The 24,700-nt window shown below is 58.0% G+C and overlaps 2 protein-coding genes across 5 annotated transcripts in view; both read right to left on the bottom strand.

Moving 5' to 3' along the window:
• The window catches only part of KIF21B (kinesin family member 21B), a 31,640-nt gene extending 22,138 nt beyond the window's left edge, over positions 1-9,502 (bottom strand). For 2 of the 3 annotated variants that reach the window (XM_085210296.1, XM_085210297.1), the window contains exons 1-2: positions 9,222-9,500; positions 77-299 (exon numbers count right to left, since the gene is read on the bottom strand). In XM_085210296.1, the coding sequence (XP_085066422.1) occupies positions 77-299; positions 9,222-9,259 (261 nt within the window). In that variant the 5' untranslated portion in view covers positions 9,260-9,500. Of the gene's footprint in view, positions 1-76; positions 300-9,221 lie in introns of all 3 variants that reach the window. The other variant, XM_085210298.1, reaches the window with a different exon arrangement.
• A 1,196-nt stretch (positions 9,503-10,698) lies between these two features.
• Positions 10,699-24,700, bottom strand: part of CACNA1S (calcium voltage-gated channel subunit alpha1 S) — a 29,776-nt gene continuing 15,774 nt past the window's right edge. The window contains exons 22-44 of one of the 2 annotated variants that reach the window (XM_010724087.4): positions 24,354-24,461; positions 23,830-23,882; positions 23,460-23,606; positions 23,006-23,207; positions 21,932-22,090; positions 21,555-21,665; positions 21,223-21,306; positions 19,078-19,134; positions 18,548-18,676; positions 18,196-18,261; positions 17,845-17,936; positions 17,328-17,487; positions 16,780-16,907; positions 16,256-16,352; positions 15,646-15,748; positions 14,620-14,721; positions 14,373-14,497; positions 13,865-13,993; positions 13,277-13,467; positions 12,564-12,628; positions 12,026-12,123; positions 11,446-11,550; positions 10,699-11,277 (exon numbers count right to left, since the gene is read on the bottom strand). In XM_010724087.4, coding sequence (XP_010722389.1) covers positions 11,017-11,277; positions 11,446-11,550; positions 12,026-12,123; positions 12,564-12,628; positions 13,277-13,467; positions 13,865-13,993; positions 14,373-14,497; positions 14,620-14,721; positions 15,646-15,748; positions 16,256-16,352; positions 16,780-16,907; positions 17,328-17,487; positions 17,845-17,936; positions 18,196-18,261; positions 18,548-18,676; positions 19,078-19,134; positions 21,223-21,306; positions 21,555-21,665; positions 21,932-22,090; positions 23,006-23,207; positions 23,460-23,606; positions 23,830-23,882; positions 24,354-24,461 — 2,772 coding nt within the window. In that variant the 3' untranslated portion in view covers positions 10,699-11,016. Of the gene's footprint in view, positions 11,278-11,445; positions 11,551-12,025; positions 12,124-12,563; positions 12,629-13,276; positions 13,598-13,864; positions 13,994-14,372; positions 14,498-14,619; positions 14,722-15,645; positions 15,749-16,255; positions 16,353-16,779; positions 16,908-17,327; positions 17,488-17,844; positions 17,937-18,195; positions 18,262-18,547; positions 18,677-19,077; positions 19,135-21,222; positions 21,307-21,554; positions 21,666-21,931; positions 22,091-23,005; positions 23,208-23,459; positions 23,607-23,829; positions 23,883-24,353; positions 24,462-24,700 lie in introns of those variants that run through there. The other variant, XM_085210295.1, reaches the window with a different exon arrangement.

Here is a 24,700-nt window from a genome sequence, read left to right as displayed (position 1 = left end):
ACGCCCCTGCCTGCTCCTAACTTCTGCGATGCTGCCCCGGGAGAACCCAAAGCCCAGGGCAGAGTGAAGCGGGTACCTGGCCGTACGCCAGCACGGTGGCATTGTAGCCCTCGAAGCAGCCTTCGATGAGCTTGCCCACGCACGTTGTGTAGATCTGCTCCTGCCACGTGTCCAGGTCAAAGACAAAGTCGTAGGTGAAGGCTTTGTCCTTCCCCAGCAGCACTTGGGGCTCACCGGGCGTCACGGAGGTGCAGATGTGACATCCCTCGATTTTCTCTTTGGACAGCTGGGGACGGATCCTGCAGGAGGAGGAACACGCTGAGGACGGCCTCGGAGATCACCGCACCGCGTGGCCCTGGGGACACGCTCTGTGTTGGGACTGTGGCCGCTCCAGGCTGAGGCCCAGCAGTGCCAGCAAACAGCACACAAAGCAGGATGGGGTAACAACCCACAGGCTGCACTTAAAGCTTCCCTTGCACCAACCCACACCTACAGCAGCTCATTTGCTGCAGTGTCCCCAGCCAGGCAACGAGCTCCGGGCTGCACGTAGGCACTAACTGATGCGTGGAAGCAACCCGGCCTGCCAGGGCACGGTAGGCAGAAGAGATGCAGGGCAGCCAGACACAGCATGGGTGCACCCGCACAGGAGACAGCGAGATCAAACCGCAGTCACAAAAGCCTGAAATGCAAAACGCAACCAGACGGTCCCAGCGCCAAAACAAAGCCTGAACCAAAGCACCGCCCAGCCCAATGGCTGTCCCAGGCTGTGGGCTCTGCAGGTGGAGCCAGGACAGGAGAGGCCGTGCTGGGCTCCAGCAGCGCCGTGACCATCGCTCTGCACCCCACCCCGAGGGCTTTGGAGCACCGCGCAGACGCGGATCTGCTGCACATCGGAGAGCGGCGCACATCGGGGCCGCACAGCTCCAGGTTTTGGGGATCTGTTGGCTGCGGGAAGCAGCCGGGTGCCCCAGGGAGCTGCGGAGAAAGGGAACGCAAAGCCAAACGCCCTGGCAAACAGCTCTCATTAGAGCTTAATGACTGCACATCTCCCCTCCCTGGATGCTTCATGAAAACAGCTATTAATTCCTCCAAAGCCGCACGGCTGGCAGCGACCGCAGCGGAGGCTCTGCAGGTCGGGGCTCCCGTGTCTCACCAGGCTGAGGGCAGTGAGAGCCGGGGGGACCACCAGCCCACGACCCCCCCGGGAAGCCGCAGAGCAGACGTGTGGGAACAGCTACCCGTGTCAGAGGGTCTATTTAGCACCGCAGCCACAATAAAAAGCAGCTTCTGATGTGCTCAGCCCAACTCGCTCCTGTCGCCTTCCCAGGGTCCCACCCTCCCGCAGGAAAATGAACCCCAGTCTTAATTACTTTTTGACTGACATGAAGTGCTGCCCCTCCCCAGACACGCACAGCGTTCCTGAGGAACAGACAGAACAACAAACTGCAACCACTGTATTTCTGGAAAATTTTTCCTCTCAAGAAAAATGAGAGCAGAGTTTTCAGCAAAAGGCTTTTTTTCCTTTCCCTCCCCAGAAAGTGGTTTAATACGTGCGTGTGGGTTTGGGAGAGAGGCTGTGCAGCAGCACAGTGCGACTGCATATGGACTTTCCATAGGACTTCTGGGGACCACAACTGTGGGACCTGCAAGGGTCTGAATGGAGACCCAGGTGCCAGCATCCCCTTGTACCACCCGTGTCCCCAAGAGTGGCTGGGGACATGGGTGCCCCACAGGCAGGTCCTGAGCCTCAGCACTTGGCCCAAATGTCATTTCATAGAACCGTAGAATTATTGAGGTTAGAGGAGACCTCTGAGATCACTGAGTCCAACCCCAACCCACCGCACCATGCCCACAGCCACATCCCTCAGTGCCACATCTCCACAGCTCTGAACACCTCCAGGGACAGTGACTCCATCACCTCCCTGGGCAGCTGTGCCAATGCTGACCGCTCTTTCCAAGAAGAAATTGCTCCTAATATCCAGCCTGAACCTGCCCCGGTGCAACTTAGGGCCACTTGGGTACAGGCTGGAAGCTGCTGCAGACGGTGCAAACATCAGCCCCTCCTCGCACCATGAGAGCAGCACAAGGAGCCGGGGAACAGAGATGGGCCCAGGAAGCAGCAGCAGCTTCCAGCAGACACAACCCTGCATGGGATGTTCTGGGGAAACAGCAACCGTCACCAGCAGCCCTACCAGCCAGCATGGGGAGATAGATTTATGTGGCCACCACCAAGAGCCAGCACAGAGGAAATCTCTGGGTCAGTGACGCTGCTCTTCCTGCTCACAGTCATTAGACAGTCCCAGTTCTTTGTCACTGGGGGGATCTCATCCATTCCCATCCTTGCCCCACCCCTGCAGACACTCAAGGTGAGGGGGACAGAGCTCTGAGCAGCTGATCAAGCTGTGAGTGTCCCTATTCACTGCAAGGAGTGGGACCTGATGGCCTTCAAAGGTCCCTTCCAATTCAAATGGTTCTACCGTTCTATCCCCTCCTACCCCAGGAAGAGCATCGCCATGCCAGGCACTGGGCAATGCAGGACCTGACCAGGTGGGTCACATCACATCAGCCTCCTCTTCTCGGGGCCAAACCAAGGCACTCCAACCACCCCTCACAGCCCTGCACTTGGGCTGGTGGCAAAGGACCGAGGGGGTAACAGACGGCCCAGCAGATCCTGCCTGCTTTGGCATCGGCACACAAACCCCGCAGCAGTGGCAGCCCCTGTGCCAGGCAGGGCCCAGAGCCGAGCAGGGGACACAAAGACCCGGCAGAGGCACAGCATCTCTCTCCTCCCCTTTCCTGCCATGCTGGCAGGCTGTGAAAGCACTCGTCTCCATGGCTCGGCTGCCAGGGCGACCGAGCATCTGGGAGGAAGCGGCGGAGTGGGGCTGCACCCTCAGGGCAGGGAGTATGGGGGCACATACAAAGGCAGGGTTGTTGGGGCCAGGCTGGGAGCCAAGTGCCCGATGGGCGCCACGGGGAAGCAGATCCCACAGGCAGCCCTCGGGGTCCCTCTTGCCTGGGGGAAGAAGCAGAGCCCACAGGAAGAACCCAGCATCTCTTGGCCTTGCAGACAACAGAACGGGCTTTGGGAGGGGTACAGCCCACATCCCCACTTCACCCATTGCTTGGCCAGGAAAAGGGGCTGCACCCACTGGGACACCCCACACAGCCTCCAATGCACAGGAAGGTTCAATTCAAGTGAAGTGGATGGCTGCAATCATGTCCTCATGCCTCCTGCTGCCTGAGCTTCTCCTCTCCCTGTTTCACGGCTACAGCAAACCCCAAAGGCTCCAGAGCTCCCTTCTGCAGGGTACGGCAGCACACCCCCACACCCCACTTCTCCACAGCGAGGCACAGCACTCCACACCACCAGCAATAGGATCAGAGCAGAGAACTCCAGGCTTTCCCATATCTCCACACCAGCACGCAAAGCACCTTGCTGTCCATCCCTGCCAGCAGATAGCAGCTCCCAAGTATCAGCTTGGTATGGCCTGGTCCCACAGGGTCCTAAGGAGGACAAAGCCCAGCCCCACTCCCAACTGAGTCCTGGGAGAATCCTTGCTGCCCAGAGGCGGCTGTTGGCACACAGGTTGCTCTGGACCCAAATCAAGACAAAGTTAAGCATTTAATTACCACAGCAGGGAAGCAGCTCAGCAATCAGAGAAAATTGAATAAGGCTCTCCTGGGATTGCCAGGTCTGGTCAGAAAACACGCAGATTAAGAGATATAGCAAGGCATTTCCTAGCAGGAGCGAGCACAGCACGGGGAAGGGCTCAGCCTCCCTCCACACCAGCGTGTGGCTGGCACCAAGGACACAGCAGGGCTGGCTGCCAGGTCCCCACACCCCTGCTGGGGAAATGAGAGAACCTCTGCAGAGCCAAGGGGTGTATGGAGACCTGCTGGACACGGCTCAGCAGAGGGACCTGCCACCACACTGCATCCATCCCCTCAGTGACCCCAACGTAGGCCTCTGCTTGCCACAAACACGGGGTGCTGGCTGTGCCCAGCTTTATGGGGCAATCTCCACTGCTGTGAACCCCAGAGGACGCTGGGCCCCCTAATCCTCAGGCTTAGGGAAACCTTTCAATCAGGTCCTGGCAGCCACCGTGTGCTGCTCATTAGCTCTGGCAGGAGCAACTGGCCCCAAGCTGCACCATCTGCTCGGCACCAGGACCCACAACGGAACAGGGGACACACAGCCTGCACAGGAACCCCTCGCTGGGGAACCCCAACCTAAGGCCACAGAAAAAGGCTGGCAGGGCCTGGGGAAGCAGGGAATTCAGCTTTACCCAGAGCATCACCTGGAGGGGCTGAGTTTGCAAAGTCCCTGCACTCCTCCTCAGCTCCCATAAGCTGATGAGCAGCAGCTGGCAATGCCATCAACCTCATGATGGACCTGGGGTGGGTGATGCCACAAGGATGTCTGCAGACCGACTCCGGACAGTCGCTCACAAAGGGATGCAGCCAGCAGAGCCTGGCAGCAGTTCCCCGTGCAATCCAGCACATCCCAAACCTGCTGGCTGTTTAACCCCACAGCAGGGACTATTTTGACAGCAATGGGAAGGAAACAGACCCCTGGGACTCGGGGCAGTGGGAAGGGCACAAAAGACAAGGCTGGCTCCTCAATTAGCACGGGCTTGGTGGGAGTATCGCCTTCCCCCTGCGAGACCAGGAGCTGTGCTTCTGACAGCTTGGTTTTGAGCTTTGGCTCCTGTGATTTGCTCTTGTTTGGAGCTCTGTCTCCTGCAATTTGCTCCTGCCCGCCTCCAACTTCGCTCCTGGTGCAGGAATGCCACAGCCGGTCCTGCCCTCTGGCTTAGGGAGCCCCTCGTTCCTGGTACTTCGGGGCATTAAGGATTTAAATCCCCACGGACGGGCACTGGCTGCAGGCACTAAAAGCTTCTTAAAGCCGCGCTGCCTGGGGCAGGGCTGCAGGCAGCGCCGTCTCTGCACTGAACCGCAGAGCGGAGCCGCGCTCCCCCCCTGCACCAGCAATGTTTCCATCTCCTTTCTAACATTTCCGCTGTAAAAGCCAGCAAGCGTGCGCCTGATTGAAGCCAGGCGCAGAAAAAACCCTCTCGCCCACACACCTGGGCTCTGCATTTCCCCCAGGACTGAGCCCGAGGCTGACCCGGGGGGAGGCGAAGGACGGGGAAGGTGGTTTGGGGTCCCTGTGCCTGTGATGCTGCTTCCCTTACAGGTCTTGGGGTGCAGCCATGAGTCAGTGCCATTCTCTGGGGAGCACCCTGTGCCTGCAGAAAGGAAATCCCATGGCACTGTAACCCCGGGAGCTGGGCACATCCCCAGCTTTATCCCACCTCCCTCTCTGCCCAAACATCCACCTCATAAGCTCGCCCTACATGGCCTGAACAAAACCGATCCAACACCACTCAGACCTGGAGGTGTCACGGAATCACAAGAGGACTGTGTCCTATGGGTCACCCCAGGGAGTCATTTCATCACAGTATGGCTTGGGTTGGAAGGGAAACTGAAAGAACATTCACTTTCAACCCCAGGGACGCTTTCCATAGATGGTCTCCCAGGAATGACGCAGCACCACGATGACAGTGAGTGCTGGGTTACACCATCCCCCTCCCTGTGCCATCACCTCAGGCAGCACCCACAGCTCAGGCTGATGACACCTCCCCACCCGCATCCAAAATCATCCTGAAACACAGCTGGTCCCAGAGGCTTCATGTTTGCAGAAGCCAACCCAGCAAGCAGAGGAGCCCCAGCCACGCAGCAGCAGGATGCGGGCAGGATGCTTTGCAACCCCGTTCCCACTGAGCTGAGGCCCTCCAGGGCACGCTGCAATGGCTGCAGGAATCTGTCCCTGAGCGGAACATCCCATCATTGCTCCCAAGGAGACTGGATCAGTTCCCAGGGCAGGAGGCAGCCAGGACCCATGCTGCTGTGCAGGGGCACGGAGCATCTCAGCAGGAGTGTTTATGAGAGCGGCAGAGCACTGGAGGTTGCAGGGTTTAAATAAACTTGAAACCCGACTCAACTTCCTTCCCCAATTTCACAAGCTCTGCTTCCTGAGTCGCTGCTGGCTGGGCACACTCGTGTGCTGCAGTCCCCCAGTCGACACCACATTTGGGGTCTCGAGGAGTTTTTCTGCAGCCACCCCCACTCCTCAGCCCCCCCCACCACGGGGCTGAACGCTCTCCAGGTTTACACCACCATCCTGACACAGCAAAGCCACACACCCTGGAGAGCAGGGCCCTGTCTGGCCACCAGCCCCAGAACACGGCTCTGCAGCTGCCGGAGCCGCCTGCAAGCCCACGTGCCCAGCAGAGGGGTGCCCCCAGCCCCCAGGTAACCAGTGTGCTCCGGGATGGAGCAGCAGCTGCAGAGCGAGCTGCAGCAGTCACTGTGAAGGTCACCTGCCAAAGGAAGCAGACGCTGTGCCTCCCCAGGACTCCAAGCGAGCACCCAGAGCACGAGGAGCCCTGGGCTCCCTGCCCGGCACCCGAATGTGGCACAGTGCGCCTGGCTCAGCCCCTCACTCCCTCCCCAGCCAGGCAGCCCCGAGGTGCCCACAAAGCAATGCGTCAGGCTTCATGCTGATGGCAAAGGGAAGGCAGCCCTGCCTGCAGCCACAAGCTTGCCGCGAGGCCAGCAGCAGCCACTGGGCCTGCGTCCCTCCCTGCTGACGGCAGCGCTGCGGCAGCCACCAGCCATTTCACTGCTGGCACACAGGAAGCACGAACACACCCCCCTGTGCCCTAAATAACCCCCCCCACATCCAGCGCTGCGGGACCCCAGCGCCAGCCAGGGATCTTGGAGGGAACGGAGGAGATTTAAGCTGTGCGTTGAGGTTGACAGCAGGAAAAACACCACGGCATCTCCCCTGCCTCATTGTGCCAGGGCGGGACGGCTGCGGGAACCGGGGATCGACAGGGATGGGGCAGCTCCACCACCCAACCCCAGGGACGCCAGAATTGGGTCCTGCCTGGTGGCTGCAGCACCTCCTGACAGCAGTGGGACCACGCACATCACCCATTTAACCCCAGCAGCATACAGCACCTTCCCCCAAAATCCCAGTATCCAGCATCCCTTTCCCCCACACTGGTGAGCCCACCTCGTTCTCACCAACAGCAGCGACAGAGACTGAATAAACATCACAGCTGCACCTTCACGTTATTATAAAGGAACAAAAGGGAGACGTTGTCCCCGCTCTGCCACACCCAAAGGTATTCATCCTCCTCCTTGCTGCCCCATCCCAGGAGCTGGGACTGCACGGATTGCACGGTGGGTGGGGGTCTGAGGGCTCCGCAGCCCTGCTGCTCCCCCGCAAGGTGCCACACAAAGAGAATCCTCGCTGTGCTGGGAGAGGACCCAGCGCCAGCCCCCCGGGGCTGCTTTGACACAAAAGCAGTGGGGCGAGAGGCTGTTTCTCGCCAGCCCCCGACCTGCCTGCTGCCTGCTTTGTCTGGCAGCATCGTCACTCCCAGCCCTCCTTTGTCTTCACCTCTGCTACGATCGCCCCAGCGCTGCACCAAGCGGGGATCACTTCACCAAGGAGGGGGTGGGAGAAGGATGGACCCTTCCTTTCCCACCCCAGCTCCCACCGTGGACACCCCATCCCCACCAAAATACCGCATAGGGAAGGCTGTGCATTTCCAACATCTTCTGCTCGCGATCCCCTCATGCACAGAACAGCTCTGGCCCCGTGGCAGACGGGGGCTAAAAGATGAGGTGGAAACAGAGCAACCAAAGCAGCCCCACAGCCACCACCCATGACAGCACTGCTTGAGAAAGGAACACAGCCCCGGACCTTTGTTACGAGGCTCCATCCTAAGAAAAGCGCAGGATGGAGGATGGGAAGAGTCTGGCCAGCAGGAAATCTCCACCCGCAGCCGCCGGCATCACTCGGACCCCGGGTCAGTGTCCTGCATGGACACCCCGTCCTGCCTCCACGCAGGCACCGTAGGAACACCCACATGACAAGGATGCTGTCACCTCCCCGCTGCTCCCCAGCCTGTGAGACTGCAGCCTGGCTCAATTCTCAGCCCCTTGAATGGAGAGGTGCAGAAAACCCCAATGCTATTTGCAGGGCAGTGGTGCTGGGAGGTGTTTGGGTGCACAGACATGCGGTACACGCAGCCACACACCCACCATTTCCCCTTCATCACTGACACTGCACCCAAAGCATCTTTTGTGCTCTTGCTCTGCCCAGGGCAGCACTTCTGTGTATCCTCCATCAAGGATTTATGCAGTCCCACCGCAGCATCCCATCAGCATCCATGGTGCCACACACGGGGTCCACACCCATAGCAGTAACACAGCACCCTCTGCCCCCCACAGAGCTGCCCCATCCCACAGCTCCATGATGGAAAGCAATGCAGGAGCAGCTGGATGGGGAAGGGCCCAAACATCCCCTCATCCTGCACAGGACTCAGTGCTCCCAGGGCTGGCCTGGAAGGCACGGGCTGAGCCAGGGCAACCATAGGGTGAGTGGGAGGAACGGGAACGCACACATGCAGTTCACACCATGCGGATGGCAGCTCCGGGTCTGTCCCTGCCTTCCTCGCTTGATGGGCTCAGGAGCCCTTTGGCGGGGGACGCGGGGACTCCTTCCTCCTTTCTCAATAGAGAGAAGCAAAGAGAACAGCACCGAACTGCAGGACCCCAGCGGCAGCACTCAGAATACACCCAGCCCGGTCCAGCGCTAACAAAGAGCCCCCCACTTTCATCCCTCTTCCATCCATCGCCGTGCAGGAGGTTTGGGACGTGCCCACCGCCTGCAGTGCCGCTCAGGGCCTCAGCCCCGACCCCCCCCTGCAGCCCACGAACGAGGTGCTGCCGGCAGCTCCTTTATTTAGGTGCAGGAGCCGTAAGGCGCATTGTTCGCAGCTCAGAGGCGGCACAAAGGACACGGAGATGCTGCAGAGACGCCGTCCCCCCCCCACACGCACACATTGCGGGGGACCCCCTCCTCAACGTCCCTTTGACACCATGCAGGGGAAGGGGTCTAAGCCCCGGCCGCACCGCACGAAGGCGGCCCGGGGGTCCCCCCGCACTGCGGGCTTCGGGGTCTTGCGGGGTCGGAGCAGCCCCACGGCAGCACGGAGCGGGACGGGGGACAGCGGGCACGGCTCGGTGGTGCCGGCGCAGAGGGGACGGGCACGGAGCCCCCGGGGCCGCACGGAGCTCCTTCCTCCCCCCCGGAGGCCGCGCCCGCCCCGGGACCCCGAACCCCGCAGCTCCGCGCTCACCTCACCGCCACCTTCACGCAGCTGTCCGGGGCCGCCATGCCCCCAGCGCCCCGCACCGCGGCCGCCGCTGCCCGAGAGCATCCGCGTCTGCGGGAGGAGGAGGAGGAGGAGGAAGAAGAGGGAGGGAGGAGGGAGGCGGAGGAGTAGGAGTAGGAGGGGGCGGCGGGGCGGCCCCAGGTGCCGCGGGGCGGGCCGGGCGCTGCCGCCGGGGTCGCTCCCGCAGCGGGGGCTCCGCCGCGCCTCGGCCGCAGAGAGCGGGGCCGGGCCGGGAGGGGCGGGGCGGGGCCAGATGGGATCCGCCCACCGGCAGCGCGGCCACGAGGCCGCCGGGCGCGGAGGTGTTGCGGGGTGCGCGGCCCCGCGCGGACGGACGCTCGCATGAACGCGCGCGCGCGGACAGCCGTCGGTCCCTGCTGCCCTCTGCCGGGTCAGCGGCACCGCTCCGGGCTGCGCCGGGTCGTGCGGGGCTGCAGCGGGGCTTTATAGGGGTGTGTAGAGCTGTACGGAGCTGTGCGGGGCTGTACTGGGATGTCCGGTTTTCCCGGGCTGCACAAAGTCCCCAGCCTGAAAAAGGGACGCGCAGAGTTCTGCACCTCACCCATAAACCACCCCTGTCCACCTTGTAGGAAAAGCAGCACATCCTCAATATCCACCGAGCAGAGCAAATGCCAGACAGCTCCGCAGCACTCAAGGGGTGTCAGGGGCTGTCCTGCCCTGGGGCAGCACCGTGGGGGGCAGGGCTGTCCCTATGGGGTCTCTCCTGCCTGCGTCCCCTCTGCAAGCACAGCTCTTGCTGCAGATGGAGCTCAGCAACAGCCATCTCCCTTTTATTAAGTTAACAAAATGCCCTGCTGGAGAGCAGACATGCCCCGTTGATTCAGTATGTCTCCTGGGACCTATCAGTTTGCTGCATTTTGATGGATATTAGGCAAGGAAAAGCCCAGCAGTGTTCGGTTTGGATGGGCTGGAGGCCCCCTGAAGCAAGAACCCTGCCAAAAGCTGACCCGGGGGACAGGGCTGCCCCAGCGCTTGGCAAACACTTTTCTTCTGGGGCACTGAAGTCTGTAAACCTGAACCCTCAGGCAGACCCCTTCCTGCAGAGCAACGACCCCTCTGCCCCGAGTGGCAAAGTTCCCAGCCTCAGGCAGATCTGCTCCCAGCCATGCTCCTCCGGTGGTGCCCATCTCCTCCCACAGGTCAGGCTGGGCTGCAAGGAGGAGGAACAGGGACTGGCAGGGATGTGACACAGGGTGCAGCTGCTGGGATGCCAGTGTGTAGCCATCCTTAAAGCGACTGACTGAGGCAGGATCACACGGGAGTGGGGAAAGGTCTCAGGACAGGACTGGGGCTGCCACATGAATCACAGAATCATTAAGGTTGGAAAAGTGCATTAAGACCACCAAGCCCAACCACTGGCCCATCCCCACCATGCCCACTAACCACATTTCTAATCACTGCCAGCTCTTCTTAAAGCCCTCTCCCTCAGCTGGTCTGAGTCTCTGCCAACTCAGGCAGGCAGCAGCCTGCAGCCAGGAGAGCAGAGGAAGGAGGGGACAAGGGAAACCCACGGAGTCACACAGCAGGGACACTTTAATGATCTGTCCAGCTCCTGCAAAGACCATTCTGGCACAGCATCACCCTGTCCTGTCACCAGCATCCTGCAGACCCAGTTCAAAAAGCCTCCTGCGGCCAGACAGAGCCCAGCAGCCCCACAGGCAAAGATGGGGAGAGGTGCAGCACTGCTCTGTTATCCCCCCTAATGGGGTTGTACCCATGGGGCTGCATGGCAGGCGGCTCACAGGCGAGCAGCAGAGCTGGTCTGATGGGATGTGGCCACACTGAGCCCTGGGGTGCTGACTCCTGATGCAGCCAAGGTGTCCCGGGGGGCAAAGCTGCTTTCTGTGTCCCGCAGTGCTTCTCTTCCCTTTAGCAGCTCCACTGCTGCTTTCTCCACTTCATCCACCTCCAGCTGACTGCTGGCTGCCATCTCATCCCTGGTCACTGCAATGAAGGATGGGTCGCGGGCCAGAGCTGCGAGGCCCCCGGAGATCAGAGCCTGCAGCAGAGGAAAGGATCACAGCCCCGTGTGGAATAAATCTGTAGCAGAAGGGCTCACACTCACTGCCTTCGCCCTGCTGCCCACCTCCCTAGCTAAGCTCTTCCCCTCAGTTTCCCACCATGGAATCTCACCAGCCCCTTTTCCCTCTGTCAGTCTGCACATTACCTCTTGAATGAGGAAGGTGATGGCAGGGGTGGAAGATGTGTTTGTGTCAATGCTTTCATGCCACCGGTGTTCTGAGCTGGATGCTGCTGCTGTCACTGTGCTGTCCTGGATGAAAGGAGCAAGGAGCTGCAGCTCAAGCATGGTGATGATCATGGAACACCTCTGTGTTATTTTTTTCAGCCGCAACCCAGGCTGCACAAGGACTCCCATCCTTCTGAATTTCCTGGGTCCAGTGCAACACCATCAATGGGACTGGCAGGGAACCAACCCTTACCCCCCTACCTGGGCACTGAAGCAAGAGCCAAGCACCCAGGTGACAGGGCACAGACAGCCAAGGGCAGCAGAGGAGTGTGGGATCAACTCCGAGACCCTATTTTTTCTGACCTGTCTCCAGAAGCATGAGGGATGCTGCTCTGAGCTTCCCCAGCATGGATCAGCACCGAGTGGGGGCTCCTTCCCCGAGCTGATGAGGAAAGGAGGCCCCAGCAAAGCTGGGCTCATGGCAGGGAGATGCTCCTTCCCAGGACGTTTAACCTATGACCCCACTTTGCTTCCCTTGGACTCACGCTGTCCCCTTTACCTGCTGGGGATGGAGGCACTGCCCCGATGCTGGGTGATGCTCAGAGGCAGCTCCTCGTCTCCGCCGCAGCCTTTCCAGAGGGATGGGGAGGTCAGTCTCTAGGAGAGGGAAAGGTGGGAATATCAGGTGGGCACACAAGCAAGGCCATCACAGCCCAGAGGGGATCAAGATCGAGGAGACTGCATCTAGGGGATGGGACGAGTGGAAATCCCAGCTCCCGCCTCTGCCCCACGTTTGCTCCTCAATCCGAGTCAGGAAGGAGGAACAGTCCATGATCCTCTATTCCTGGAAATGAACATGGCCTCGTGGCCTCACTGCATGGGGTACCTGGTCCTGCCTCAGCCCAAGGCACGGCTCCACGCTCCACCACCATGCAGGGGGGAGGTGGTCCCTTGGAACTCTCCAGACCTCAGGAGTCTCAGTTGGCCCTCCGAGCTGCAAGGGGCTGCACCTCCTCCTCCTGCATTCTGTCACCAGCCCCTTCCACCACCCCGGACAGCCTGACGTGCCCCAGAACAGGAATGATGCTGACACTCACCCCGTGCTGGAGGCCTGGGTGCTGCCGGCACTGCCCTCCTCAGCACCTCATCCTCGTACTCCAACCTGGTAGGGACAGGCAGAGGGGTCAGCAGAGCAGGGACCACCACCCTGAACCCAGGATGCAGCCCTCCCCATCTTCTCCACTCTGGATGCAGACCCCAAGAATCAGGATAAGGATGTTCTCTTACACTGGTGACCCTTATACTCGCATTAGGCACTGGTGGCCCTTGGCATTCAGAGATTGGTGGGGAAGGGAAAGGATCATCCCTGCATTTCCCGTGTCCACCTTGATCCTAATGCCCTAAGATGAAGGAATGATCAGAAAGGTGTTTAGGGCACACAGTGCATGTAGCCACACGTTAACCCTATACGTTAATAATTAGGGTCTCCTCTTATAGAGGAGGAAACTGAGGCAGGAAACAGGCCATGCAGGATGTCCTGATGCTCAGGGAGAAGAAAGAAACACTGACATTTTCCTGGTTTTTATGGCCCTCTCTGAGGAACATAACTGCTGTTGCCCCAACACGTTGCAATGGGGTTTAGGTAAGACAGCCCACATCCAGAGCGCGCTCACCCTGCACATCCCATCCTGGGGACATCTCTGGCAGCGCCTCCCATCCCAACAGCCAAATTTCTCCACAGAGCTTCTGTGTCTGCAGGGTCATTTCTGCACCGGCACCCACAGCCCGCAGGGAGCTCACCAGCCCTTACCCCTGCAGCCAGTTGGCGTTGTTGACGTTGGTGTTGCCTTCCTGGGGGAAGTCGTCGAGGAAGACAGGAGAGTCGAGGTCTTCGCTGCCCACCTCTGTAAACTGCAGGGGCCTCTGGCTGGCCACGTGGGGCTGCAGGGGGCTGCTTGGCTCCAGGAAGCTGTCCACCTGGCCAAACAAACCGCCCGTCCTCTGCAAGCAACAGGAGGGCATCAGGAGGGGCTGCAGAGCTCTGGGGCATTCCCGTGGAGGAGATGTGTTTGGGTGCCCGTGGGAATGGCAGCCTCGTGGTGTTCTAAGCTGCACTGCCCAGGAGGGGAAACTGAGAGGGGATGAAATAAATGTCACGCAGCAGCACTGGGGTGTGACAAACCCTCTGGACTGGCAGCACTTTTGGACACAGCAGAAATCCTTCACTGCGAGACCAGAGCCCAGGATGTCCTGATCCTCAGGGAAGAGCACTGTTACACACTTCTTGCACGTGGTCAGGCTCATCTCTGAGGACTGTTCTCTATCTGCTGTACCCATGCTGAGCCCCAGTACGTGGCAGTGGGGCTGGGTAGGACAGCTCCCACCTGGCTGTGCTCACCCTGTATATCCCCTCCTCCATGGCAGCCTCCACCATTGCCCTCTCCAGCTCCTCCTCAGCAGTCAGGTCCCCAGAGATGGCTCGATGAATTTCAGGAGCGGCTTCTTCTTCAATGCTCCTCAGTCCAGCCTGGTGGGGACAGGAAAGCATGGCTGGATGTGGGCTGGCACAACCCCTCTCACTTTGGGTTTTAGAGAGGGAAACGTGTTGGAGTTTGGTCTCCAGGCCATGGTTCCAGGTGAACCATGCTGCCCTGCCAGCTGTCCCTCCCAGGGACCCTGTGGCTGGTTGGTTCTATGCTTGGTGACCAACTCAGCACTGATTCACTTGGGGCCACCTCATTGCCAGACCTCAGGGACAGAGGTCCCCATGTCCATTTCAGCCCTGTCTCTCCCAGTCACCAAGGGCTTTCTAGAGTTGGGAGAGCCCCCTTCCCTGTCTGCAGGATGCCCCATCGTGCCCTCCTGTCCTCACATAGCATCACTGCTCCACCAACCACGCTACCAACCTGGATCTCTACAGGGTTCTTCTTGGGACGGTACCCATAATACTCCTCCTGGCGCTTCATGAACTTCCTGAAATGCTCTTGGATGAGGAAAGTAGCATAGAATTTGCCCACTGTCACCTCATCATCTGGAGGGGAGGAAACCAACCTGATGACTTTGCCCACCATGATGCCCTGAGTTGCTGCAGCAGCTGAGCCCCCCGGGCAGGGGGAGGTCGGGCCCTTGGGGAAGTACCAGTGGGTGATATACCTCCAATAGGTGGGATGACCTGGTCCAAAAGCTTCATACTGGTTCGCTTCCAGATTTTTTTTATAATGGTTCTGAGCTCCTCATTGGCCTGTTCAAAGTTACCTGTGGGAAAAGGGAGGACAAAGAGGTTCATTCTCAGGGGAATATGGACATGAACAAAGACAAAGCGTATGGAAACCTGGCCAGACTCCTGCAGGGTGTGACAGCTCCTCGGCAGTCTCCCCACCCAGCAGACATGAGCTTTGTAGGAATTAGGCTTTGATTTTAGCAAAAAGCCTGTGCTCATCCATGCTCTCAGATCTCCTGTGATCCTCCCAATGCTCCCTGCATCGTGCTGGATGCTGTGTTCCCCACCCCAGCTGAAGGGAAGGCACCGTGTCCTGCTACTGGGAGATGATGGCCTCAGCTGGCCCCACTGCCCAGCTCCACCTCCTGCTGTGCTGGCTTCTCATGTGCTGCTGCCTAACCCACAGGCATGGAAACAAGTTGGTGTGGTTTCTTACCAAAGCAAAGCTTTGCAAACCATGCTGCTGGCAAGGAAGAAAGCAACTCCTCCCCAGCATAGCTAAATTCAAAGAGGAGCCATCCTTTTCCACTCCAGTCTGAGGTTTATGCACACCTGGGGAGATGCAGAACTGGAACAACCAGTGCTATGGCAGGTGCAGGGGATCAGACTACACTCAGCAGTGTGGGAAGGACTCCAGCAGCTGAGCACTGAGGCAGGAACTGGAACTGGGTCAGAAGCACTCCTGAGCTGCACAGTGAAGTTACACAGCGGGGTGGCATTGGTTTGCTCATCATGGTTGCAACACATAGCCCTGCAACTAACAACCTCCAGGCTTGGCCTGATCCCCATACATGTGCCAATGGTCTCTGGACCAAGGCTGTGGGTTGGAACAGAGAGTCTTGCCCCACCAGCAAGGTGCCCTGAGGTCCTCAGACAGGGCAGGGAAGGGTGCATAACGTGCACCCTCAGCACAAGGAGATGGTTCCCCATGCCAGGGAAGCAGACAACAGCATTCATACCTTCTGTCTTGATCTTGAGGGCTGTCCTCACCAGCGCAAAGAGTGTTGCATTGAAGGTGACAGTGCCATCGCTGTTCAGGGGCATGTTCATGCACACCAGGCGCTGCAAAACAACCAGCAACCGTGAGCTGGGTGGCAGAGCAGGCTGTAAGCTCCCCACAAATGTACAAGCTGCCCTCCCTCTGAGCCTCACACAGCCCCTGTCTTTGTGCAGAGCTACGCCAGGAGCAGTGCACCCAAGACTGTAGAGCTGGAGGCTTCCCGGTGGAGATGAGGATGCACAGATGGGGAGCACCCCAGCACAGCTTGGAAAACTCTCTGCAATGAGGGCTGTGGGGGAGCAGCACCTCAGTGCCATTCCCCCTGGGGGTGGAGTTGAGCTCAGACAGGTCCTGAATCTCAGAACCCTGAAATGCATCAATTCCATCCAGGTTGCAGTGTTGCTCATTTCCCTGACAGCTCCTCTCCAGTAAATAACAGAAGTCAGAGTATGAGCATGAATGATGACATTGGAAAGCCAGCTGAGTTCTCCTCCTCATCCTCCCAGGGGAGGATGCAGCTTGGGAAGGTGCCCTCTGCCCACACACCCTCCCATCTCCTTGACTCCTACCTTACAAGCTACACGGTGAGGGCAGAACTTCCCAAAGCCCAGGGGAGGTTGGATACGTCTCAGCAGGGTCACCACATCCAAGTGCTTGATCCTGCCCCTGCAGAAGAGACAAGCTGTGTCAGCAGGGCTGTGGCATGCAAACAGGGACAGGGTTTTGAGCAAGGGCTGTGTGGGATCATCTTCATGGCCTGCCCTGTACTCCTGCGGTGGGCAAATCCCTTCTCTGTGCTCCTTTTGGGGGAAATGACTGCTCCCCAAGGCAACAGATGGTAGATAAAGGTGAGCAGTGGCATAGAAAGAGTCAGCAGCAGCATCTGGACTGGATGAGGCTAGGACTGGAGGTCTGGGGTCCCCAAACCTCCTGATGGCTTCTATTAGTCTGGGACAGGCTGGCAAGTCCACACACACTTCTACTGTGGGATCTAATGCCAGGAGCACTACAGCTCACACTGCCCTGGGCTGCAGCAAAGGGCAGCCCCAGGTCCTGGCACTGCTTCCACCTGCCGTGCCACATGGTCACTCACTTGGCTTCAGGGTCGTACTCAGCCCAGATCCGTTTGAACTCGTCCAGGTGGTGGGGGCCCAGGATGGACCAGTCACGTGTGAGGTAGTCAAAGTTGTCCATGATGACAGCCACAAAGAGATTAATGATCTGAGGGCAAAGGAGAGGGTTGAAGCTTGCTGTCCTGAGTCAGAATGGGCTCAGGGTCCTCAGAATCAAGGATGTTTCTGATGACCCCATACGGAGCTGAATCTCCCATCCAAGGGCATTATGTGAAAGGCTGCAGCAATTCGGGGCAGCTCTCCCCCTTCCATCCTCACGACACAACATGGACACTCAGTGCCCTTCTGGATAGCAGCACATGGAGCTGCGTGATGGAACTCAGAGGATTTGGGGCCTCAGTGGAGTACAGCACCAGGTGTAACATGGCCAGGGAGACGGGCTGGGGGATTTGTGCCTCTGGGAGGAAGGTGCTGTGGGCTCAGCCCCATGAGATGCTCAGCAGCCAGGAGCTGCCCCAAACCAGGACCGGTGTGTCAAGGGGAGTTCAGACCGCAGCAGCTGCCATACCAGGAAGGCACAGAGCATGTAGAAGCTGATGAAATAGAAGTAGGCAAAGCCCGTGCCACAGGTGTACTCCTCGCCCTCTGCGTAGTCGGACTCAGGGTCGCACCGCTTCCCATAGCTGCAGTCCAGCAGGATCTCCTGCCAGGCCTCCCCCGTGGCACACCTGGGGAGAGGGGTTGCTGCTTGGATCTGTTATTGCATGCTCCGCTGTGAAGTGTGTGGAGTCAAGGGAAGCCCTGGTCTGCTATTTTGTTTCCCCTTTTCTGAAAAATTCACTGATTAAAATCTAGTCTTGGAAGGAAACATTCAGAACAGAAACCCCACAGGGCTCCTGGTCTGCAGCTCAGCCGCACCAGGCAAAGCAGGAGCCACTCCTAAAATGCTTCCATTCCTACAAGACATTTTTCTTGAGGAAAGCAAATTAAATCAGCTGCAGAAATGCTGGCGTCCCTTACTCCAAACCAGAGGGCTTCCACACTGACCTGCAGCCCAGCTCCCTTCTGCAGCTGCCAGCACTGACCTGAAGAGCAGCAGCACAGCTTGTGGGAAGGTTTGGAAGTTGTTGTTTCGGTTGATCTGGGTTCCGTCCACCATGGCAATCTTCCCAAACATCTGTAAATCACACTTTCAGGTCTCCAGCATCCTTCCTCAGGCACTCTCTACCTTCCAAAGCCCCTCTGTCCTTAAGTTCCCTTTCTGCTTGGCTTTGGGTGCTGAGGCTTTTGGGGTTGGGGGCATCCTTGTAGACCAGGGGAAAATGGTCCCGCCACATGCAGTCCCTGGGAAGCCAGTCCCTCTCCATCCCATCTCCCAGATGCTACCAGGCTGAGGTCTATCTCTGTTCAAGAGGAATGCCCTGTGCCCCTCTCACCTGCATCCCAATCACAGCATAGATGAAGAACAGCATCACGATCAGCAGGGCAACATAGGGCAGAGCCTGTGACAAAAGGACCACAGCGCGTGAGAGACATCAGCATAGGACCAAGGTGACCCGGGGACAACAGGCTGGCTCTGGAGCTGCTCAGGGGGCCAGCACTTTGGTCTGCACATGAAGAAAAGACAGCTTTCTGCCCCCCTCAGCCCCCCCCCAGACACCCTCCCACCAGCCTCACTCTCTACTTCTCATGCCTGGGATGCCCAGCTCTCTGCAGCCTGAGGGGAGGAGTTCTCTGCCAGCCCAGGTGGGTGCTTGTCTATGGAGGGGAGTGCTGTTCCTCACAGACCTGGAAGGATTTGATGAAGGTCCACAGGAGGGTCCTGACACCTTCTCCCCGGCTCAGCAGCTTCACCAGCCGCATCACCCGGAACAGCCGGAAGAAAGTGATGGAGACACGGGAGTTGTCATCCGGATCCTGCAGGCAGAAGAGGACAGCAGACAAGAGAGGAACGGATCTGGGGGGTAGGGGTCCCCAGTCCTACAGACGTGGGGCAATCGCAGCTTCTCTGGACAGCCTCTTCCAGTGCCCAGCACCCTGGCACCCCCAAGAAGATTCCCTGGGGGAAACTGGGGGCGCAGGGATGCACCAGCCTCCAGTGCTGCACGTGGGACCCTGACAGCCAAGCTCTACTCGCTTTTGAAGCTTGGCACTTGGGCTTCCAGAGGGGAGATCTGCAAACCAGGGAAAGCAGCAGGGCTTGGTGTGTCTTCATGACATGCAGGACACATGCATGTGCTGGCCACAGGAAGGCTGGCAAGGGTAAGGGCAGCAAAGGGGGAAGGGAACCACTGCAAGCACATGCAGCTGATATTTACAATGTTATCACAGCCTCCGCCAAGGCAGTACAATCCGCCACTGGATGCAAGAACAGTCTGTCAAGAGAACAAGAGAGTCAGCAGAAGGGAGGCAGAAATAAGAGAGGAATGATTGCAGAAGGTGGTGGTGCAGATACAGAAGAAAGAGTAAGACAGAAACTGGGGACAGGAGGAGGAGACTGAGAGAGGAGCACAGGGGAAGGACGGGCAGGAAGCCAACACGGGGGCTCATCAGACAAGGCACTGTGTCTTTTGTGGGGCTGAGGCAGCAGACAGATGGCCACAGGAACACAGTGCCCACGAGGGGCTTATCACCTCCGTGCCCCATTGCACCTCACTCACTGCACCTGGAACAGAGGCACACAGGCCAGGAAATCTGTGCAAAAGCTCAGGACAGGGGGATTTAGCTGCCTGCCAGCAGTTACCTCCCAGACCAGGCACAGGACTGTGGCAGGCGGGATCTGGACTCCAGCTGACAGGTTGAAGCTAACCCACAGCTCCCCGCCCTGCAGGCTGTGCTGCTCCTGCTCTGCCTCTTTGAAAACCCAGCACACAGCACTGGTTTGCTGGGGAGCCAGCTCCAATGGGCACAGATACTGCCAGCCCCATGTTCTCCACGGGTAGCACTGCCAGAAGGTCTCCCATCTCCACTTCCCCCTTCCCGAGACCAGAGGGTGCCCCATCCCTGGCAGTGATGAAGGCCAGGTTGGGTGGTGGGGCTCTGGGCAACCTGATCTAGTGCCTGATTTAGCAGCTGGCAACGCTGCCCACAGCAGGGAGGTTGCAACTAGATGATCTTTGAAGTCCCTTCCATCCCAAGCCTTCCTATGATTCTATGAATATCCCATGGGGTCTGTGGGAACCTGGTGATGGAACAACAGTGAGAACTTGGGCTTTGGGAGGAGTCGAGGTCTCCTGATAGCACATTCTCATCCCCGACAGAGACATGAAGGAGTAGAAAAGAAGCAGAATGGAAAGAGAGGAAGAGAGGACAGACTTTGCAAACCAGAGCCTTGGGGCACTCAGGAGTGGCTCAGCACTGAGAGGTGGGCACAGACTTCTTTTGTGAGGGTCACACTTTTGAAAAAGCATCAGCCACCAAGGACCCTGCAGCAGCAAGGTGAGCAGTGGTGGGTACAGTGATTGCACACAGCTCCTGGGCACTCACTGGGAGCACAGTGAGGTTGAGAAGCACAGAGGCTCCAAGAATGGCCATGCAGGGTGGAATATCTGAGGCTCCGTGAGCCCTGGAGCATCCTCCAGAGAGGAAGGCGGTTTCCAACAAAGAGCCCCTAAGCACTCTCTGCCCAGCACTGAGAGCAGCTGGAGGTCACTCAGCGCACCATGGCTGTGGCACCTGATCCTACAGCTGCCCCCACAGTTACTGTGGGATGTGTCAAAGGCAGTGCATCACCTCCCTCCTTCCACATGGGGTGTGGAAGTCCCGGTGCTGTGACAGGCAGTGGCACGCTGACTTACCAACACTGCTCTGAAAGTGCTCCCAATAAAGCATTCAGCAATTAGCCACTGCCTGCCCTCACCCCTTCCCTCAGTGTATGTGGTACAGAGCTTCTGCAATAGCGTATAGTGCATACATGTGCACATGTATCGATTGCTGTATACAAGGACACACACAAAGCCAATGCACTGAAATTTGACGTGTCTGATCCACCCGCAGTGCGGGCCAGCAGTGCGCTGTGAGTACAGGGAACTGAGGGGAACACCTTTTCTGCCCATGTGCACTGAGGATCTGAGGATGGACACATGGGAGATTCCCTGCCCAGAGGTGCACACGTGGAAGATAAGCAGGGCAAGTGGGGCTGGGGTTGCCACGCATCCAGCCGGGACCAGGTATGCTGCTTGCCATGGGATCCCAGTGTCTACAGGCTCTTGGGAAGGGAGGGCACACAGTGTGAGCTGTGACAACAGTGTGACATGTTGGTAGGCTGGGTACAGACCCCTGTGTCCATGAAATAGCCATGCCACAGGCTGATCCTGGCTTGTCCCTCCTCAGAGCATGGCAGAGGGAGAAGAGAGGATGCCTGCGCCCCACAGAGCTGGGGCATCACCAGCTCACCCTGGGGCAGGTGCTGCAGGCACTTATGCTCTTTGGGACACCCTCTGCCCAACCAGCCTGATACTTACATCAATCTCGCTGAGGATGACATCAATGATGCTGCCAATCACTATGAGGAAGTCGAAGACATTCCAGGGGTCCCCAAAGTAGCCCTGCCAGGAAAGAGCAGACCTGTGCTGGAACCCATAGAAATGAGAATCTAACAAGAGGGCTTAGCAGATCCCACACCTTAGCTGCCAGGCTGCGGTGCTGCCCCAAGCACAGGGCTGGTAGAGCCCAGTGGTCCACTGGCAGCAAGGAACACCAAGAAAGTGAGCACCCCAAATAGCATCATCCAGGATGAGGAGGATCACCTCACTGCCAAATGCAATGCTCTGTGAAAGGCTATGCCTGCTCTCACCTTGGCTTTAAAGGCCATGAGCTTGAGGATCATCTCCAGGGTGAAGAGGACAGTAAAGGCCACATTGAGGATGTCTGAGACATGGTTCATTTCTGCAGACTGGTTGTAATGCTGAGAAGGCAGGAGAACCCCATTAGACCACAGCAGTCCCAGCCTCCCCTGTAAGCCCAGAGGCGTGGGCTGCATGAAGTCCATCTTCTTCCAGACCCGTGGCTCAGGAGGGATCAGCAAAAATCCACTCCCTGCAGCTCCCCTCATCCAATCTCCCCCACTCTGTCCCTTGCCAGCAGCATGGCCATGTAAGAAAGACCCCAGGAAGGGTTTCTGGGAGCCATGGACACCCCTCCACCCGCCGAGCCCTGCACTCTATCCCTTACCTGCATGCCCAGGCAGATGGTGTTCAGCATGATCAGGAAGAACATGAGGTACTCAAAGTAGGAGGAGGTGACCACGTACCAGATCTGGTATTGGTAGGGGTTCTTGGGGATGTACCGCCGCAGCGGGCGAGCCTTCAGTGCGTACTGCACACACTGGCGCTGGGGAGAGCAGGGCAGTGTGACCAGATGGAGCTGCATGGGGCAGTGCCAGGGGTACAGGCACAGAGCCAGCATGGCTGGTAACAGCACACGACCCCACAGATGCCAGCCTGTAGCCCTGTGACAGGGGGCAGGGACAGCAGTGGTTGTTATCTGCTGTGCCCTCTGCAGAGGCAGCCAGGTGGCACTCAGTGGGGACAAGTTTCCAAAGCCACCGCTTGCCTTTGCAGATGGCCATGTTGATTCCCAAGCCCTGAGGTTGCCCAGGCCCAAGGAGTTCTGAACACCTCCAAAGATGGAGACTTCTGGGCAACATGTTCCAGTGCTTGACCACCTTCACCATAAGTATTTTTTTATGTTTAAATGGATTTTCTTGTTTTCTTCAGTCTTTGCCTATCACCTCTTGTCCTATCATTGGGTACCACTGAGATGAGTCTGACTCCGTCTTCTCTACACCCTCCCCATCAGGTATTTATGCCCATAGGTAAGATTCCTAGAAGCCTTCCCTTCTCAATACCAAATAGTTTCAGCTCTCAGCCTCTCCTTATATGACAGACACTCCTGACAATTTAACATGTCAGTATTCCTTTGCTGGACTCACCCCATGCCCACGTCTCTTGCACTGGGGAGCCCAGAACAGGGCACAGCCCTCTGCTCCAGCTCAGTGGGCACCCCAGCCACACCACAAATCCCATTCTTGATTCTGGTCAAGCTTGCTCTTCCCTTGGAAAGCTGATACCTGGTGCAGGCTTTCTTTGTGCCAGCCAGGAGTGCAGCTGCACCTGCCCCAGCAGCGTGCTGAGACCTGGGGAAGGTTCAGTTCATCCCGGGGCAGCAGTGCCAGCACTCAGAGCTGATGCAGCTCAATTAGAGCTAGGGCTGGTCCAGCTCACCCCATCCCAGCAGCTCCAGTACCTGGTTCTTGTCCAGCTCGCAGTTCTTGTACTCGCTCTCCCCCTGCTCCTGGAAGGTGACAATGACAAAGCCCACGAAGATGTTCATCATGAAGAAGGCAATGAGGATGATGTAGATGATGAAGAACATTGCGATCTCCACCCGGTAGTTGTATATAGGGCCTTTATTCTCATCGTTAGTGTCAATGGCCCTGTACAGCAGCCTACAGGAGGGAAAATAAGGCAATAGAGACCCCATTTAAGGGGAGGAAGTCCATCTGTCTTTTTGAAGGATACGGAGAACGCTGGGGACATCCTAATCCAACAGAGGTGGAACAGGAGATTATCCCATTGGCTCTACAGCCCCTACCAGGCTAGCCCTGCTCCTCAGCCTGGGCAGCTCTTCTTTCCCTGGTAAAGGCTCCCCAGCTCACAGCACAGACCCAGCCCTTTGGCCCTGCACACACCAGACTCACTCTGGCCAGCCCTCGAAGGTGGAGACAGTGAAAAGCGACATCATGGCTGAGAAGACATTGTTGAAGTGAAAGGCATTGTGGAACCAGACCCGCTCCTTCAGCTCGATCTGTGTTGGGTCCCCATCCACGTAGTTGATGAAATGCCCCCTGCACAGAAAAGATGCGGGACTCACCCAGCACAGCCCCTGCCCACCCACTGCTTACCCCTGGGAGAGGACGTGACCTTGTGCTATTTTTACCCCAGGATGAGGGGCAGCAGCACAGGACCCCCAGCCCCTTATTTTTATCTGCAAGATCCCCATGCAGGCACAAAAACGTCCCCATACTCTCTGCTGCTGCCCTGCTGGACTGCACTGCATGGAGCTCTTACCTGCACTCCTTCTCTGTTAGCTTGGAGGGATCTGTGCAGCTGTAAAACTTGCCCTGCATTTGACAGAGATCAGAAAAAGCTGTGATTTTGCTGTGAGCTTCGACTTTTGCACAGACCCATCAGTCCCTTCCCAGCCACCATGCTAGCTCTGGCTCTGCTTCAGCCCACCATGCTTATGTGCTGCCAGCACAACCCAGCCTGGAGCTCACAGGGTGCCCTGGGGCCATGGCAGACCCTTTGGTCAATCCTAGGTCAAGACGGACAAACGCTGCCTAGTGATGCAGTGGGGACGTTTCTTCCAGAGCCCCAAGCTGAGACATAACCAGCTCATTCTGCCTGGCAGCAAACTATTTGGAAAATAAAGAAAGATGCAACCAAAGTAAATGAACTAGAAGTTAACAGATGCTGATAGGTCAGCTCAGCCTGCAGGGAGTCCTGGAAGCCATCCCCACATCAGTTAGGAATTTAGGCTCAGTTTTTAGGACAAAGCTGCCCATCTCCTGCCCATCCGAGACACCTCTCACCTTGAAGAGCTGCACCCCGATGCAGGCAAACATGAACTGCAGCAACGTCGTGACGACCACAATGTTACCAATGGTTTTGATGGCCACGAACACACACTGGACCACGTGCTGCAGAGGTTGAGGACAGAGGACACGTGAGTATGCTTGTGGCAAGGTCTCACCATGCGCTCCTGGCCCACTGACAGCAGGGACAGACGTGTAAAGCAGGAATCTGCCAAGGGGCAGTGGGATGCAGCAGGCTCCTTCCATAGATGGGGTGTGGGAATTGTTTTCCCAGCCCTGTGAACCCTACAGGGCGCAAAGCCTGACACATAACCTCCCATGGGTTGAGGACACCAGCCACCTTC

This window comes from Meleagris gallopavo, chromosome 28 (genome assembly GCF_905368555.1).
Source record: "Meleagris gallopavo chromosome 28, MGAL_WU_HG_1.1, whole genome shotgun sequence".
In the NCBI taxonomy this organism is placed as follows: Eukaryota; Metazoa; Chordata; class Aves; order Galliformes; family Phasianidae; genus Meleagris; species Meleagris gallopavo.
Note: the sequence above shows the minus strand (reverse complement) of the source record. Positions and strands in the feature narration are given on the sequence as shown.